Genomic DNA, 19,842 nt, shown 5'->3' on the forward strand with positions numbered 1-19,842 from the left:
ATTTGCTTTTAGGGGGAAAATATATCCAGCATTTTAATAGACGTGCAATATGGTGGCAATACTAATAAGAAAAATGTTAATCAGTATCACAAGTTCTCATAATGTCAGAGGGGAGGGGACGACTTATGCTGCATATTCATGAGGTATTTATTAAATGCACAATAAGCTGAAACTGCAATGAGAGTCCTGGCAGAGGCAGGTGCAGCAGCAGCAGCAGCAGCAGCAGCAGCAGCAGCACAAAGCCCACAGGTATCTCCCATCTTTCTTTGTGTGAGTCAGCCGGAGAGATCAGTGGTGTCAGAACCATCAGGCCCCGCCTCGGCCACAAAGGGGGGGTCAGGTCAGGGGAACCTCTTTCTTCCTCTGACCTATTGTTCTTCCTCGGTTTGAAAACACGCCGCGGCCCTTTCATCCGCAGCTCTGCGCCCGGAGAAACAGGAAGTGTCGGCATCACAGACTCCATCCATCATCCGCGGCCAAAAGACCTGTCACATTTATAGACTTTTGACTCTCATTGTTATCGCACTTCCAACGCCAGCGTTCCTCAGGACGATCCGCTCCTCCGACGCTGGTTGTGATATTTCCGTACTTTCTTATTTCTGTTAATTACGCTTTGATGGACGCCACGAGTGTTTGGATCTGATATGGCTTAAGTTTCCTCCCCTCCAGAGAGCCAGCGCAGCGGTCCACTCAGACAGGCTTAGCTCTCCTTGCAGCTCCAGGCCAACTCTAATAGCAATCAATGAAGTCCCAGACACAATAGCTAATTCAATTTCCCTGGACCAGGTTTCTCATCAGGGCTCAAGGTCCTGTCCCCAGCTGATAGGGGGGGGAGGCCCCCCAGAACATGTCTGGAGGAGTGGAGGGGTTTATCCCGAACCGTCAGCCAGCCTTCCTGTAATAGACACAGATAACCGGATTGCAGGAGGAGGAGGCAGAGTGGGGCGAGGTGAGGACCGGCTCACCTGCCTGCGTGCCCAAAGTGAGGCCCTCGCACCCAGCCGCGAGTTCCATCCCCTCTCCCCCGGACCCCCAGCCCTCCCCCATTAAAACCACAAACTCAATCAAGAGACTTAAACTCCCACTTTTGCCACCTTCAATGAGATTTCAGAGACTTAGGGCAAAAAAAAAAAGAAACCGAGAGAAGTTGGGGGGGCCGAGGGGGGAGATTAACATCTGTGTGGCTTCGGTTCACTTACCTGGGGTCCCCGAATGATTCCACCGAGAGCAAAAAAAAAAAAAAAAGCCCAGTGAGTATCCCAAAACGGTAACAAAAAAAAGAAAAAGTGAGAGGATAAGAAGAGAGGCGGCACCCTCCTCTGGCTGTCTGACAGCTGGTGACCCATGGGGGCAGAGGTTTGAGGAGAAGGGGATCAAAGACGGACCGAGAAGGAGAGGAAAGCAGTATGTGAACAAATATAAGGGAGGGAGGGAGGGGGGGGGAAAGGTATAGTCAATGATCTCGTTCTGTCTCCTTCGATCTCCCCCTCCCCTCGCTCTTTGCTCGGCCGTTCAGCTCTCCTGGACGGTAACCTGCTGTCCACACCAGTCACAGTGAATAATACAAGGCCAGAGTGAGGCCTAAGTGTGCAACAATCTCCTACATGCGCTGGGACAACAGAGTAAACAATACCAACATCAGAGACACAACAGCCCTCAGGCTCTGCAGCCCGGCTCTCACACAGCCTCTGTGAAGTGTGGGAGCGTGCACGAGAGCGTGCACGAGAGCATGCACGTGGAGGTGTGCGTTTTTGGTCTGCACGTTGGTGTGAAAGCCAGATATATACTCCAGTTCTTCCTGCACCATTTGGGATCCCCGGTGAGAAGACACCCGATGGCAGCCGGATTATCCGATACGTTTAAAACACAAATCAAAGACACGAATGCACAATAAGGGAGTAAAACACACTGATTTCCACGGCGGACGTGGCGATGTATGTTTTCTGAGGCGTTGAATGGCGCGTTGTCGGACCGGCGTGGCAGACCCGGTCCAGACTGGCCTACAATGAGCTGGACGCCAGCCAAAAAACGCCTCCTCTCCAACAAAAAAACAAACATTTCAGACGCCTTTCAACTCCGAAGACCAAAGAAAGGAAGAAAAAAAAGGAAAATGTAATTTTTTTTAACAGAAAAAACCCTCTTAAAACGTCTTAATATGTGGAGTGAAAACAACATCGGCGGTGTGATTAATGAAAATGTCAGATAATTGTTTTCCTTGCAGCGTTTCATTATCATCCCCCCCTCCCCTCCTCCCTCCCTCCCGCCTGAACTAAAGCAAGAATTCATGAAATATGTAATTTAGCGCTGACCTTTGTCAGAGTTCAGCAGGTCCTCCATCTGTGTGAGAGGGAAGAATGATGACCCCGCTAACAGCTTGCCTGCGACTACCTGCTGATCCAAAAACACTGGCCAGACATGAAGCCCTGCATAGTCAGAGGATCAAACAGGCTTATTTCAGAGAAACAGAAAGAAGGAGGGGAGGGGGGAGCTTTGGGGGGGTCCAGTGATACATTCTGTGCTACTTCGGCCACCGGGGAAAGGAAATGTGAAGGAGATGGAGACGGTGAGAGGACGGACGCCAGAGGACGAGAATGGGGCCGCCATTAGAGGTAACCCGTATACTACAAAAAAAAAAAAAAAACGGTGCTGTTTGAAGCCTAATCCCCCCTTTTTACATTCTTAATTAGGAAACAACAAGCCATAAGCCCCTTTGTTGTGCTGACCCACACGTACAAAACGCCTATTGTGTGTCGGTGTGTTGAGATCTGAGGGGGAACGTTTCCTCTCCGCTCTGCTTTCACCGGTTTGGGACGAGAAACCGTTTCTGAAACGCCGGCGCCGCGGGAAGTCAGTTTGTTGGGGGTTTTTTCTCTTTTTTCGCCTCAATTTGCTCCTCGAGTGGCTCGAGATGAATTCATGATGATTTTTTTGTTTTATTGAAATTATACGACTGGGCGATCGATTGGAGGGAGGAGAGGGGGGAGGGGGGAGGTTTACCCACATTTTCGCCACCAAAGACACAGATTTGAGGCGGTTGTGTTTGACGTCAAACTGTAAATCAATACGGAACGGAAGCTTATTATTACAGAGGAGAGAAAATATGAATCTGGTTTTAAAAAGGGCAGACATTTATTTATAATAAATATGCATCTTTACATCACGTATTTCTGAGGTAAAACACTGATTTTATCCTTATTGATGATGTGCATGTATCCCTGCTCAGCCATGTGTCTCACACACACACACACACACACACACACACACACACACACTCTACTCATCTCCTCTCAGTATGGGCCTTGTATCCTGAGCTCTCACACACACACACACCTAAATTTATGTGCTCACACACACACACACACACAGAAAACAGCTGGGGAGCTCGGTGGCGGGTGACGTGAAATGCCCACAATGGCTCCGGAGGGATTAATTTCTCCCATTTTATTTGTTTATTACTGCATGAGGAGCGACTGGGGCGGCGGCAGCACAACAAACAGGATGTAGCGGAGAGAGCGGCTTCCTCCCGCCGCCACTGAAGCTCACGCTGTTTCCTGTATTAACACGACTGAAGCTGCTGTGAGATTCTGCCTATAATAATAATAATAATAATAATAATAATAATAATAATAATAATAATAATAATAATAATAATAATAATAATAATATGGTTTACGTATCAATTAAAATATATTGATAAAGAATGACTATAGCAGCTGCAAGAAGTATGACCATATGATGAAATAGAAATGTGTTTTTATTCATCATCCACCTTCCAGTGGTTTAATATATATGTTGTTTGTAAACACAATTAATCAGCACATAAGTGTGATGGTATTTCAAAAACACAAGGTGTAGGCTTCTCCTTCTTTGCCAAAAAAAAAAGCCATTCACAGAAAAAAAACCTGAGGGTTTTAATGTCTTATTAAAATTTCCAGTACAATGAGTTCAAATAGATTTATTGGGATTCATGAGGGGAAGCGCTGCATAAGGAGAGCACCAATTATACATACGAAGAAAAAAATCCATTGTATTTAACAATGACTTACAGCTGAGGTTCTCATCAGATTAAAGGAGAAGTCATTCATTATCAAAGCTGATAAAAACAAAAGAGTCCAGGATAGAATATTGTCTGTTTTTATGGTGTTTCATGTCATTAATATGTAATTGAATACTCTGGGAATGGAAGATAAAGTGCATTCTTCTCTCTTTAATACAGATGATAAAAGTGTGATATTCCTTTACTCGTACAGGTGCAGAAAACTACCTAATGTGTCTTTAATGACCTGACCTTCAGGGAATTAAGACGTGAGTCACTCTGGGTTCAAAACACTTGGAAATATATTAAAAAGTAGATTAAAAAATGATATAAACAGGGTAAAAATAAACTAGGCTAGTGTATGTGGTGATATTTGAGATAAATCTGGGTTCCAGTGTCACCCACGATGGGCTTGACCTCCTTTTTTATTTTTGAGAGATATTTTTGTACCTTCTTAAGCCGCGTTCCTCCCTCCTCACAGCAAGAAACCCACTCTGGCTATCTCATACTTACACACACACATACACACACACACACACACACACACACACACACACACACACACAGACACACACACACACACGCATTTACACTGTGAAGACTCAATACACATCTAAGAACACGAAACCACCCGACAGCCTTTTTAAATCTGGCTCAGATGAAAAAATGAGCAAAAAAATGTCAATTAACTGTAAATGGAATAAAATCAACAGACGGGGAAAAGAGCATTCTTCAAATTAATTTCATAATGTCCATTCAGAGTGTCGTGTTTGTCCACGTTTTTTTAATTTCCAGCTAACTGGCACACACAAAAAAAAAAAGATATTCAATTAGTTAATTAAGTATGATCCAGCTGCGTGCCATCTCTCCACACCGGGGGCCGCCGTCCCCCCGCGGGCTGCTGGTCTAAGCCTCGCCGGCACTAATTATCACACTGACATTATCAGGATGTACCTGCTCTGGTTCTGGAGAGGTGGGCGTTGTGGGCCCGGATACGTGATATTAAAAGGCCTCGGCGTACGGCGTGGGAGCGTGACAGGCGCCGGTAGTTTGAGTCCCTTGTTTTGGCTTCTCATAGGTCAACGCAGAGAGACGAAGAGCTGCTGCCTGCAGGCCGTCAGAGACCTGAACCAGGACCGGGGAAGTCCTGAAGGATGCTAAAGGTCAGGCTATGATGTACATTATGTAGATTTATCTCCTTCTGCTTGTATGTATTATGAAGTCTGGGAGTCTGTCACTTAACGTACTTGTATATTGTAGATATATACTGTATATATATATATATATATATATATATATGTATATATGTATACACATAAAAAGTGTTGCTACCAAAGAAACAATTTAACGTCAGATTTAGGCAACAAAACCATTCAGTTAGATTTGGATAAACATCATGGTTTTGGTTTAAATTAAGTATGTAAAGTATATAAAATGCTTGAAAGAGTGTAAATTTCACAATAAGGCAACACTTTGGGACACGAACTCTGGTATCCTCTTGAAAGTCTTGTTTGTTTCTCGCTGTTAATGTCAGATTTAGGTAACAAAACCATTCAGTGAGATTTAGATTAAACATGGTTTTGGTTTAAATTAAGTATGTAAAGTATGTAAAATAGGCGACATGAACACTGGTCTCCTGGTTGAAAGTCTTTTGTTTGTTTCTTACTGTTTTGTCTTAAAAGGCAAGACATTTGGAAATATATATATATAATCCTGAAATCTCGTAGAGGATTCAGCCTGTTTTCTCAGAAATATCCCGACATAACCACCGACATGCTAACAGCGTGTTGAAATGACCCGTCGGCATGGAAACGGAAAGTCTCCATGCCAATTGGCATCCTTTGTCGTCATGGACACACGCAGATTAAATCCACACGAACCAGCAACACAGTGACGTCATATAAACGGTGAGAAACGAACACGAGACTTTCAACCAGGAGACCAGAGTTCGTGTCCCAAAGTGTTGCGTCGTTGTGAAATGACTTGATTCAAGAAACTTGTGCAACCCTTACTGATAGCGATGTACTGTTGCACTTTCTTCCTACATATCTACGCATCGTCGTCTTGTCACTTCGGATCCAAGCGTCTGCTAAATGCGTTAAATGAAAATGTAAATTACGTTTGTGAGGCACGTATTTTACATACGATACATATTTATACTTCAATCCAAAACCATGGTGTTCTTTCCAAAGCTAATAACCTAAACTTGACATTAAACTGTTTCCGTGGTAACGACACTTTCATGTGTTTCTCTGCCGTGCATCTGATTATTATAAGAAAAAAATGCAGTGTTCAGGTTCACATCTCTTTATAAAGTATAAGTTGGACGAAAAAACAAAGAAACAGAAAGGGGGGACGTCGAGACAATGACGGTGTTTGCTGTTATACTCAGAGACGCTATAGATAACCACAAAGAGACTTCCTGTGAGCTGGAATAATAATAATAATAATAATAATAATAATAAAACATCCTATAAACGACCCGCCGGAAACACACCAGCAACCTCAACCTCTTCTATTTTAAAACCAGAATCTCACCTAATTAAAACACACTACACACACACACCGAGTGTCCGACGTCTACCTGACAACTGACAGGCCCCCGATGTGATTAAAGGGGCTGACTGGAGGGAGGGGCCTCTGCCAGCCATCCACGGCAGGCCAAAAGTGATCACCATGGCGATGGGTAATTACAGCTGTCAACACATCCTGCCGTCCCTGCTGGCACCGAGGGGCTTTTTTGATTGTGGCCTCGGCGACAATGATAGACAAGCGCTCTCCCCGCCGAAACGCTCCAATCACATCCCCCCCCCCCCCCCTCCCTCTGCTCCATTTAGCCGCTACGCTAACGCTCACATGGCCCACACGACGATGACGACAACGCCACGACATCCCAAGACCACTTTTAATTGTTTCTCCCCTCCTCTCCCCCCTCTATCTCCCCCCTCTCCCCCTTCTGCCGTGCGGACAGCTCAGAAGTGCAAGTGTTATTACATGAAACTCCCGCTGTAGCATTAATTGAAGGGAGATATGGCGGGACAAAGCCGGCGGGGGGCAGAGCATTGCCCATTATCACTCCAGCTTTCAACAGGTCTCACATTTTGGAAACTGCAAATTGCAAAAAGGGGGAGAAAAAAACTTGCAAGGGCAAAATGTTTGACATTATTTGATCTGCAACCATATGGTGTAAAGGAGGGAGGGGGAGGGGTCAGCACATACAAAATAGATAAATAAGAAAACAAGAGGCTGAGAGGATGTGAGCAAAACAAATCAAGAAAATAATCATGTAATTAATGAGGGGGTTTCACCGCGTCAAGAGCTCTAACCTCTCCTCCGCCGTGCCCTTGCCTCCGATATGGCCGACAGTGACATCCCGGCATGGGGGGGTGGAGGGGGGGGGGGCAGCCAGCGCTACAAGTTCACATTGAGAAAAAAAACACAGCCTCGTGACGGTTGATCTAAGTTGGGGCCACATTAATGAAATCCTCTCTTAATTACCCGGCTTGCTTTCGTCCTTAATCTGACCTAATGTGGCTAATAACTGGACCTGAGCAACGGTCAGAACGGCAATTAGCAACGGAGGCAACCTGGCAAATGTGGAATTCTCAAATGAGAATCGTTGTTTTCATAATTTCAGACGGCGTTCCTGGTTTTTACAGCTCAAAAACAAAATGAAGAAGAAGAAGTAATAAAAGGAACAAAACATCCTCAATGCTATAAAAACGAGACTTCCACAGAAACATCACATCAAAGGTCACGTTTGAATATGAATCCCGTTCTCCGGCTAACACGGCGGACCTTTGATTCTCCGACAGAAACAGTTTTATTTTCCTCTTTAAGGAGGTCTCGTTCCCCGTAAATTCCCTGAAAGTGGATGACTGATACAGAGCCGGCGTCTGACAAAAACAGATGAGTGTTCCTCCTGAGGCGCAGAGAGAGGGGGATTGTGGGTATATGGAACGAGTTAGCGCCGCCTGTTATTGCAGCTGATCATAAAATAAAAAAAAAAGAAAATAGGGTTACGTGTATGGGAATTCCACTGTAAGAACCGGAAAATGTTTGTTCCTATAAAAACATGTTAATGCAAAACAGTTAGACGGAATACAGAAAGTTAATGAGGTCATAAAGTCGAAGCATTTCATTGTTAATTAATGAACATAAGAAACTTTAACAGCTTTAATAGTTTACATTTCCTTAGATAATATTATAGCTAATAATAATAATAATAATACATATTATTTGTAATGCACAGAAACAATCTCAAAAATACAAAAAAAATCAGATTAAAAAACAAGTTTAAAAAAAGCACAAAAAGAGCACTAAAGGCTGAACTGGGAAGGAAAAGCGAATCCTTACTGGTGCTGGTGTTTGATTGAATCCCCCCCCCCCCCTCCCCCCGCTCCGTCCACCAATGGGGTGCAGGCGAGCGGATTAGCAGGAATCCTGAAGAGGAAGTTTAAACAAGAGGAAACATTAAGTTTGAAATAAAACACAGGAAACAGGGTTAACGGCGACTCCTCCCAGCCGGTGCCAGTGGCGGGGGCTTTTCTTTTTTCTTTTTTTTTTTACCCAATTATCCTTTGGTTAACGGGATTAATTACTCTAACTTCTCTTTTTCTTTTTCTTCCCCTCCCCGAAGCAAACGGGCAATAAATCCTTCTCCCCGCTCTAATTAGCATAACAAGTTACAAAATCATTACGGCCTTAAAGTGCTTACAGAGAAAACAGGAGCGCACAGGATGCAGGATGGCATTTTAGGAGGGCTATTTAATTGAATAAAAATGTTTGAGGAGGTGAGAAGAGGGAGGGGAGGGGGGGTAAACGCCACGGAGGTGATGCTAGATGGGGGGGGGGGGTCAGACCGAGGGACTTCCACAGGACCCTGTTTGTGTTGGGCATGCAAACACACAATAAAAGACTTCCCCTGAACCACCTTCCTCATTTTTTTGGGGTCCCTTCGCTCGCTATATCCGCCGCCCCCGTTTGCCCCAAAAAGCCCACGCCGCCGAAGTCTGAGGGCAAAAAAAAACCAGCCGTTTTCTAGCCAACCTGTTTAGCATGAGTCCCACCCGGTCGTCTGCTTTCACTAACCTGTCCTGACAAGTACCCAGATTAACGTAATCTTATATCAGTGCAGAGGAGCAGAAGAGAGCAGATGGACCCCCCTGTGCACCTCCACCACCACCACCACCCCTTCCAACACACACACACACACCAGAAACCCACTCATAAACACACACACACATCACAGGCTTCGAGCTGCAGAGTGCTTAGCATGCAGAATACAGCAATTCATGTTCTCCCAGCAAAGTGCCACAGTTTGGATGCTGCTGTTTGGGGAGGAATGTTCATATGTTGAGCCTCAGCGAACACTGTGGTCCTGCTGGTGTGTGTGTGTGTGTGTGTGTGTGTGTGTGTGTGTGTGTGTGTGTGTGTGTGTGTGTGTGTGTGTGTGTGTGATTTCAATGTAAAAAAAAAAACTCCATTCATTCACAAATTAAACAAACTCATATTTTTTCATGTAATTGAATAAGACGAGTCAACGAGAGAGACTGTGAGGGGGGGAGTTTTGGTGATTTCTAACACTTGTCATCTGCCGCGTCGAAGTGAGCTTGTCTTTTTTTTTTTTTTTTTTTACAGTTTCGGTGGTAAAATCTCAACAACTTTGCTAAACTGAACAGATGGGCTCGCTAATTAGCGGCGCTCAGGCTGCAAGTTTGTTTATAAAGAGAGAAAGGGTTCCAGACATCTTGACACATTTTATTAACATATCATACCTTAAAGCTATGCTTCTTGATACCCACCAGGCTCTTTAGCTAACACACACACACACACACACACACACACACACACACACAATCACACACACACACACACACACACACTCTGCCGTGTGCATCGGTGCACAGACGTACACTTTACACACCGGGGAAACAATAAAAGTCAGCGTTGCGAAACGGAACACCCTGTATGTGTGCTCATGAATATGCACAATTAACCGTGTGTGTGTGCGTGTTTGCATGTGTGCACCGTATGCATATGTGTGTGTGTGTGTGTGTGTGTGTGTTTGCATGTGTGCACCGTATGAATATGTGTGTGTGTGTGTGTGTGTGTGTGTTTGCATGTGTGCACCGTATGAATATGTGTGTGTGTGTGTGTGTTTGCATGTGTGCACCGTATGAATATGTGTGTGTGTGTGTGTGTGTGTGTGTTTGCATGTGTGCACCGTATGAATATGTGTGTGTGAGGAGGTAGTGTTTGTTTATGAGGGTGTCACCGTGTGTGTGTGTGTGTGTCATACGTCCATGTCCTTGGTAGAGCGGTGGCATGCCCCCCCCCCTGTGGTTTTTGTCAGCTTTCACTATTGTGCGTCAGGACATCGACACTAGATGATGTCCCAAAGCAGACGGGGCCGCCGAGGGGCCGCCGAGGGGCCGCCGAGGGACCGCCCGGCTCCATCGGTGGCATTTAAACCTCCTGCCGGGACCCACTTAGACCAGGAGGGTGGGGGTGGGGGGCATCGCGGCGCCCCACCCTCCACGGCGATGCAGCGAGATGTGAAAGACAATGACAGAGGAACGGGTAGATGATAGAGAGACGATACAGCTCATACTCTCTCTTTGCGGCGGTCCGGCGTTTTTTTCGGCGAGCCACACATCGCCATGGTGATCCTGGTTAAGAGGCTTACATGCAGGCCCATGCTGATGGTTGCTGGGGGGGGGGGGGGGGGGGACACTTCCATTGCCATGGTGATGGCTACCGGGAGGACACTCGCATTGCCATGGTGATGATGGCAGGAGCCAGGCATGCCAACCAATGAGATGATGGATTGATGCCATGCAGGAGGCAAAGAAAAAAAAGAGGACGTGACTAGAATGCCCGTCATGTCGACCGTCAAGGAGACTTTTTTTTTTCATACGTTGTATCTTCACTTCCTACAAAGAGATGCTTTCACGGCGGCTAAAATCCTAATGAACAACAACACGGGAGCAGTAATATGTTAATCTGCAGAATACGGAGCGGCTACTGTAAGATTACAAACGGAGGCGCCGGCAGATTACACATTTTAAGATTGCAGATGACATGAATTATGGATAGCAAACATGCAAAGGAGGAGCTTCACATTCAAGGCATGTAGAAATGCAAAAAAAACACATCAAAGAAAAACACAGATTCGGTCATTGGCGCTACGAGGTCGGAGCCTATTTGTGTCGGCGTTTTTGAAATATGCACATTCCATCAGTAATAAGCAAATCTGGTGGTTTCTTCTGGATAATAAAGCTGGAGGAGGGAGGAGGGAGGAGGGAGGAGGGAGGGTTGAGGGCCAGTGGGACGGGGCCGGGAATCAGGGGACCGGGGGAGCTGCCTGAAGGCTTGGACCGGGTCCAAGACTTGGCCCCCCACGTCTACCAAGAGGAGCTGGAGGTGTGTTTGTGTGAGGTGGATCGAAGCATCCTGTACATTCACTAAAACACACACCTCTGTTTCTCCTGCCTCCTCTTTCCTTCTGAGGTGTTTTTCTCCAAGATGGAGGATTCAATCGTCACAATGCAAACACGTGGATGACGTTTTAGTTTAACTCAACATAAACAACGTAACTCACGCGGAAAAAACACAACCAAACCATCTAAAGCTGGTCTCCAACGAACAAACCTGGTCCACAATCATTCCAATCCCGTGGGATTTCCTCTGAGCGTGTCATTCTAACGAGAGCCTCAGACGCTGAAGGGTGACATGTTGGAGGTCAAAGGTCGAGGGACGATACAAAGCGTCAGTATTTGACCCCCGGGGGGGGCGACAGGCTGGTTCAGCACGCCGACAAATACCATCACAACTCAAATCCCTCCACGCAGACTCTTTGGGGGTCTCTATGAGACCTGTATGGGACGGGAGTCAAACAAACACAGGACTCTCACCCAGGAGACAGCTGTTCATGTCCAGCACGAGATTTTCCTGAACCTAACTAAGTGGTTTTGTTGCCTAAACTGAACTTCCTGTGAAGACGTTTATTTTGAAAAGTTCCCTTCAAGTCGACGGTTCACCAAAGATAAGCGGTTTGGGAGAGTGACACCCGACACACAGGAGAGAGAAGGTGTTCAGGAGAACCTGCAGGATACGAGGAACTCCCTTCACGCCGTTCCACACAACACATTAAGTGGCAAACGGAGAGCGTATTCTTTTGTTATAAGATGTAAATATGAGGCTGAGCGTCCAGGTAAATATCGGGGAACGCAGCAGGACGGACACCACGGCGGCTCGGGGGGATAAAACCACTCAGCACGAATGCAAGGAGGGATTTCCGGCGTTGGAACGCTTGGAAATCCAGAGAAACACAGCAGCTGTGTGATAAAAGACACGATGATGTCTCGATATGAGACGATACGACCCTCGGAGGGATAACAGCGTGTGGTCGACCGATGTACTTACTGAAACAATGCAGAAACAATACGACACTTTCAGCTCATCGTTTAAAGGTTGAATAGGTCATTTTGGAAAAACCACAGAAACTTTGGCTTTGAACGCATCGGGGAACCGAAGAAGTCCCGCCTCCTTCGTTCAGACCTCTGTTCAAACAAATGAGAGCTCGAAATGAGAATGAGGAAGTAAGCATTGACAGGTCGTCCAATTACCGTCTCCGGCCCGACTCTTCTGATTGGACAGGGTTTTTAAAGTCCTGCCACGGCCACAGATTAGCTTGTTTTTAGATTCTATGTCAGAGCATTTCATTAGTTGATGGCTATCGGTATGTTAGGAGGATTTAAAGTCATATAACAGAAAGTGTTTCTGGATAGAATCACCTACTCAACCTTTAAGTCATGATTCTGAAAAGTCCTTAAAAAAGTCTGTGACTCTCCTCCGACACAGAAAAATACAAATCGGAAGAAAAACTGGAGCAAAAACGTCGGACATCCTAAAAAAAGAAATGATAAGAAAAGAGAATTACGTAAAGATGATAATCGTGAAAGAATTGAAGGTTTTTCTGTCTCCGGATTCCGGTACCTGAACGCACCATTCAGCAGCCCGCGAACGCATCAAAGGACAAGATAAAGATGAGTGTAAATGTGAAGTGTTGGTGGACTTAAAGCAGCGTAATCAGCGGGGCGTCGGCCTGCAGGCGTCCATGCAGCGGGCTTCTCCTCAGAGATTAACAAAACACACAAACACACGACTAATGCCACTAACTCCATCTGATTCTCCGCCGCCGTGCGCCACAATACTTCACCATTTGATGAATTAATGGTGTGATGAATAAGATATGAGCCTATACTAAGAGGCAAATCTTTATTCTAGGAACATGGAGCTATGGGGAGAAGAAGAAACACACAGAGGCGAGATAATGCAGTATTTGTAATTCTTTTGTGATTTTTGTTTTAGCTTTCCAGCATCCAGGGCCTTAGGGAAGGAAATATGTGTGGATTACACCTCAGAAGACAGCCCCCCGAACCGGCCCAGCCCCCGAGGAGACCAATGGAGGGCGGCGTTACCAAAAAGTCCCCGCAGAGACAACAAGCCATGTGAAGTGTGAACCCCCCTCCCTCCGCCGGGCCGAGGATATTTAAGATTTCAGAGAAGGTACATCAGTGAGAATGGAAATATTCTGGCGGAGCGAGAAAGAAGAGGAATAATGGACGGACCGCTGTTTGACAAATATTGTGAGACGTGGTAGAAGGGTGGTGGTGTTTTCATTGCTGACATCAACATAATTTTTTTTTCCTGGCGCGGCTCTGCTTCGCCCAGCGTGGGCTCGGCACTGGGAAACCGGAGAGGAAATTCTCCGAGCCGCCAGGGAGTGGAATCAAAGAGCCGGGGCTCCGAGACCTCTGACACACTGAACTCCTCGCTGACCCTGAAACTCTCACGCACACACACACACACACACACACACACTCTACAAGACGTTGCACAAGCGAAAAAGCTCCATTTGGGACGAATACTCATCACTTTGTGTCTGATCTATCTGAAAAGAGGGCGCATCTGCTTCTGCCATCTGATAAACAGTGATTGTCCCTGTGTGGCTCTTTTAGGACACACACACACACACACACACACACACACACTGGCCTGCATCAGAACTGTGAGGCGTTCAGTGGTGGACCAAAGGTTCAATGAGCCCTGTCTGAGGAGCCTCATTAAAACTTGACAGACACTGACACACACGCACAGATCTGCGTGTGGCGTAACACACACACACACACACACACACACGGGCAAACACGTGCGGTTTTGAGTTGCAGATGATGTAATTAGCCCCGATATCCTTGAAATGTCGCGGGTGCCAGGAAGTGGAGATACGCTTGGTGTCATCTGCAGTGTGAATATATACGTGTGTGTGTGTGTGTGTGTGTGTGTGTGTGTGTGCACTGTTGGAGAGCCAGAGACTGTACAATGAACGCGATGGCCGCTCCATTCGGCGCCACAGCGAGAAGGCTTTCCACCCGAGCTCCTCCGAAAAGAAGCACACGCACAATGGCCGCCATAATGAGGGGCTTCTTCCACGCCGCCGCACAGTCTGACAATCTGAGCAGGTGTGGTGAACTGCTGCACACACCGAAGGCATGTTTGTTGAGAAGGGAGATGTGTGTGTGTGTGTGTGTTTGATAGTTAGTGGGTCCTTGCTTAGGTTCCATGCTTGGATCCAGGGACCATTCATGATTGGGCACCAGGTGAAAGGAGGATGCAGCTGGCTGTCATGAATGGATGCTCGTCCCTCTGACCTCTGTGTGTGTGTGTGTGTGTGTGTGTGTGTGTGTGTGTGTGTGTGTGTAGATGCACGACGAGTGGACAAAGCGACTTTCAGATGCCACCAAAAAAAAACACACACCACATCATCAGCGTGAGAGGAAGGGCACGGAGGTGACGGGGGAAAAGGGGGTTTACAACGCTGCTCAAGCATGGCAACTTGTTCAAACCTCCCTTTTATTAGTGTGTGTGTGTGTGTGTGTGTGTGTGTGTTTGTGTGTGTGTGTGTGTGTGTGTGTGTGTGTGTGTGTGTTGGGAACAGTCTCGCCCCATCACACACTGTTTATCAATGGGGACGAGATCCTTAGTTTTGAGTCCTGCTTCTATTCTGGAAGAGATGTAAATGAAATATTAACACGTGACGTTGGTGAAGCGGTGATTTCTAGACCCCCCCTCCTAAAACCAGATCCTCAGAGCTGGGGCCCACCGAGGTCTGTCCAAGTGTGCAGGGCCCGTTTTAATCCACTCTGCTGGAAGTCTCCTCTGTGGGCGTTTGCATGTGTGGACGTCTGGAACAGTGGGCACGATAAGCCACCGCCCGGATAAAACAGCCTCCAACAATGATGTCATATATTTCCACTGATTTCTGGGAGGTCGGCGTGGAGTCGGACCCCCGAATGAAGCCCCCACCCCCCCACGTTACGCTCCCCTTCCCCTTCCCGTCGTAACAACGCGACGGCGGCGGCTTAGCCAGTTTGCAAATGGGTTTGAAGATTTCACTTATCCGTCAATATCATACTCGGAGCTCCCGAGTGTTCGCCCCCCCTCCTCCCCCTCCCTCGGCAGATCTTTTTGATCCATTCTCCTCTATATCAGCAGACACTTGTTCCCCCCTTCCATCAAGGAGGGAGAGAGGAGGGTGACTAGAGGACTCCAAATAATGCAATTAAACACTGACCGCAGGGTTCGGTGCTGCTTATCAATACGCCCAGCAGGGGGCCGGAGACCGGCTCAAACCGGGGGCTTGGCTGCTCCCTCCTCCAGCAGGATGGGAAACGAAACAGAGAGAGAACAGCTAGACACGTCGAATAGGGGTGAGTCCATAGGTGTGCACCCCCCCTCCTCATCTCAGTGGTGAGGACAGGTGTGCCCCCCCCCCCCCCTCCCAGCTACATCTCGCTGTCGGCACAGCTGACCTCGGCGGGCGGCTTGTCTGAAGCAGAGCCAGATTGAGAGCTAAAACACACCGGTACCGGGAACCCACGGAGCCGGTGAACCCGGGGGCCTGAACCGGGTCCTCCCAGGCCACGCCTACCACTCTGCCAAACCCCCGCCCCCCCATCAGGTAAACCAATCCTACCTCTCCTCTTATAGGTTCTTCACCTAGAGGATAAACCCACTCATACATAATAAACACCGGCCCCGGGGCCCGCCGTGTGATCTCATCATGCATGTGTCCTCTGTTAGAAATGTGACAGACTGCAGCGTGTGTGTGAGTGTGAGTGTGTGTGTGTGTGTGTGTGTGTGTGTTGTACACACAGCAGCACGGCTCCTCTCCGGCCCCCGTGTGCGATGATGCTCCTCTGCCCTCGCTCATCTGCATAATATCAAATATGCAGCGATAAGGATGGTTAAACTGACACGAGGCCCTAATCAGGGAGGGATGACTTTGGCTTTTTTTAGGGGGACCACAAGAGGAGCTGATCGGTGCAAAGGTGATGCATTGTGGGAAAAAGACGGAGACTGGAGGACGACCAAAAGTGATGAAAGGAGGGATTTTTTTCTCTCGATGAGCGATTCTAAACAAGATGAAGAGTTTAGCGAGCGGAGCACGAGGTCCTCCTCCTTCAGATCATCATCATCTTAGAGTTCTGGTCCCATGTGGATCGAGGTGGGCCTCCTCCCTCCGAGAGGGAGAACCATGAGTCTTCTTCTATCTGTAGCTGGACCAACGGACTATTGAGACAGGTGGACGGCATGTGGACCATGAATGCAGCGTCGTCCAAACAAGACACTCAGAAGACATGCAGCTCTCCTACGAGCCACCGTAGGAAAAGAAATGGAGCTGAGAGAGGAGGGGCAATAAAAAGAGTTTATAACTGGACGTTCATGTATGTTAGTAATGAATCATCCCAACGTGTGACGACGCCTCGTTAAGGTCCTTAGGGTGATGATGTTAAAGTCTATTGTTGCTTTTATTCATATGAGGACAAACTGTCATCTTATGGGTGTTTATTGATCGGGGCGGTTGGGCTAACATGCTAGCGGTAGCTTTCACTTGTTGTCATAGCAACGTTGAACGGAACCAAGCAAATTGTTTATATCAGCTATATATATTTTTAAAGTGGAGAATTTGTGACTTTTATATGTATTGTTTTCTGGCCCTGAGCCGCCGTCGTACTCTTCTCATAAATCCGTTTGTAACTTTCTCTTCACAGGAACAAACAGAAAAGCAGCTAAACACATAATTGCACGCGGGGTTCAGAACACATCGTACACCCGCCGAAGCAATTAGCCAAACAGGAGCTCACGGAGGTGCGGCTTTGATCACACGACTGTGAAATATTTATGAAGAGATGTGAAACATGAAATGAGAGAGAATGAGCATCCGTGGGGGTCCGAAGCAGCTTCCTCCCCCCTTTAGAGGGACCTTCAGGGAGGAGGAAGGACAACCTGCTCGGACGCACTCCACTCTTCAAATGAAGCGGGGAAGATGGCGGCCTGCTTTTCCAGTGGCGACGGCGGCGGCGGGACGTTGAGCGGCGTTCTCCGCTGACGTGCTCAGTTCCACTTGGTTCCACCCAGACAGCACGCAGGAGTTTTAACACACTCAAGCATACGCTAATTAAAAATCCACACGCTGCATCGCTGCTGCAGCAATCAATACGGCTGATTAACTCATCTATACATCACGGCTGCACACACACACACACACACACACACTCTTTTAATTGTTACATTTATTCCACTTTCTATTGAATGAGAAAAATGACAGTTTATTTCTATATTCAGCCTCGTCGGTGTAATTATCTACTTTCTCCCGCCGCTTCCATCACAATCAAATCATTTCATTTGTTCTCTCCGTTTTGTTTTAATTCTCATCTCCCGGGAAAGGTGCGTCGAGCGTGATCTACGTTTCACCTGTGATTAACGTTCCTAGTCCCTTCCTAATTAATTCGCCCCTGAGAGACTGGAAGGAGGGAATATTTCCTCCATGAGAAGCTCTGCTTGATAATCAAACTGCCCCCTGGAATACGTTCACACTTCCAGCGTAGTGGGAGACTCGGGAGTCTTAATGCAGCCCGGGCTGCTTCAGGAAGTGCTAATTTGATAACATTGGAATATCAGAGGAGGGGGGGGGGGGGTATTAATCATTCGTGTGACTCTTTGACACATTAGTGAGAAATAAATAAAAAAGATTCCAGCGAAGTTATTTCACATGCAGTTTTTGTTTGTTTCTCACCTCGTTGCAATTACAGAACACAGAAGTTACACAATAATAAAAAAACTAACAAACTAAACTAAACAGGAAGAAGCTTCGACAGGGACGGACCGGGACCAGGCGTTTCCAACCAACCACATTAGACCACTTGCCTTTGCCCCTCCCCCCTCAAATATGTAAACCATCTCCTGCTTGACTGAGTGTTTTTGGGCCACAGTGTCAATTAAAAAAACAATGGGCCGCCGATCTAGGCCTGACACTTTTACCAAAACAAAAGTGTCGCCGGTCGGCCCAAAAGGCCCGGTGTGCCAGATGACCAGTCCGACCCTGAACCTCGAGCATTCTGGGGAATTTTGCAGAAACTGGAAGTCTCTTATTCCAATGAAGTCAACGCCTAAAAAAAAGTCCAAAAAAAAAGTCCAGATGACCCGACAAATCACGTTTAGACGTCAAAAGCAACGATTACATTTGATACATGCTAAAGCGAACATGGAGAGTTTGAGACTAGAGGTTAAAGGTTAAACCTGCAGAGATCGAGGTTGTGATGTCACCAAACGTCGGCTGTATCCAAATGAGGAAAGAGAAGATTTGAAATGCATGTATAAAGAGTTTTTTCCTGATGCCAGGCCTCCCCGTGCCTCCTGGCCAGGCCTCCCCGTGCCTCCTGGCCAGGCCAGCGAGCGCCTGGAAGCGAGCCTGCAGCATTTCTCCTGTTTGTTTGAGAGAAAGTTAAAAAAAAGGGGGGAAACCTTGAACGTGACCCTGTGAGGCTCTTTATTCCAGCTGGCGTGAACTCCTTCCTTTCTGTCTCACTCTTTATTTAACCCCGACTATTTGCAGAGTTTCTCCTTTAAAAAAAAAAATCCAATTAGGTTAATGTGAAACAGTCGTGTGTGTGAGAGAACTTTATCCTTTCGCCGCATAGATAGCTAACCTAATTAAGACTAGACCTTCTACCTCTGTCTCCTCTGAGCCGGCGAATTAAGAGCAGAAAAGGAAAATTTGTCAGAGATTAGAGGTTGAGATTAGACGGCTAAAACAAACAACCGCAGGGAGACTACATCTTTAAACAGCCCTTAAATAGTTAGAGCTCCTCCAGCACCGCGGTGCTGCTACCGGGGGGAGAGATAAGGCGGGGCGGTTCAATGTGATATAATAACGGGGGGGTGATCAGAATAATGATCGGTGCGACGCGGCGTTGGGATAAAAGAGGAGCCGTGATGCGCCTGGACCACCTGGGAAAGTAGAGCCCTGATGGATTGTGTTGTTGGAGAAACCTTTAAAAGGTGCAGCAATAGGAGGGTTGTTGTGTTCAGCTGATGGACACACACACACACACACACACACACACACACACACACACACACACACACACACAGTAAACACAAACAACAGGCCTGCTGGGCTGAGTTTACTCCTATCAGCTGGCTCCGACCGGCCACCCAGACCACCCCGACTCCTCAACTCTCCGCTCTGTCATCGGGACAGGAAGGGGGGATGGATGGGTGGATTTGGATGGAGGGGGGATGGGTGCAGCTCGGCACATAGGGGTTGAAGGGGGGGCTCTCCACCAAATTAAAACCCAATCAATGTGAATCTCCCTCGGCCTCGTCAAAGCCCCTTTCCAGCTAAAGCCCTCCCCCCTCCTCCCCTCATCACCCTTTCCAGTCAGCCTCCATGTAAC

The 19,842-nt window shown here is 47.2% G+C and overlaps 1 protein-coding gene across 3 annotated transcripts in view; it reads right to left on the minus strand.

Moving 5' to 3' along the window:
* The window catches only part of LOC311022303 (uncharacterized protein), a 101,741-nt gene that overhangs the window by 46,499 nt on the left and 35,400 nt on the right, over window positions 1-19,842 (minus strand). For all 3 annotated transcript variants that reach the window (XM_084023475.1, XM_084023476.1, XM_084023477.1), the window contains exon 3: window positions 8,393-8,479. In XM_084023475.1, the coding sequence (XP_083879601.1) occupies window positions 8,393-8,479 (87 nt within the window). The remainder of the gene's footprint in view (window positions 1-8,392; window positions 8,480-19,842) is intronic.

This window comes from Eutrigla gurnardus (genome assembly GCF_963514095.1).
Source record: "Eutrigla gurnardus genome assembly, chromosome: 12".
In the NCBI taxonomy this organism is placed as follows: domain Eukaryota; kingdom Metazoa; phylum Chordata; class Actinopteri; order Perciformes; family Triglidae; genus Eutrigla; species Eutrigla gurnardus.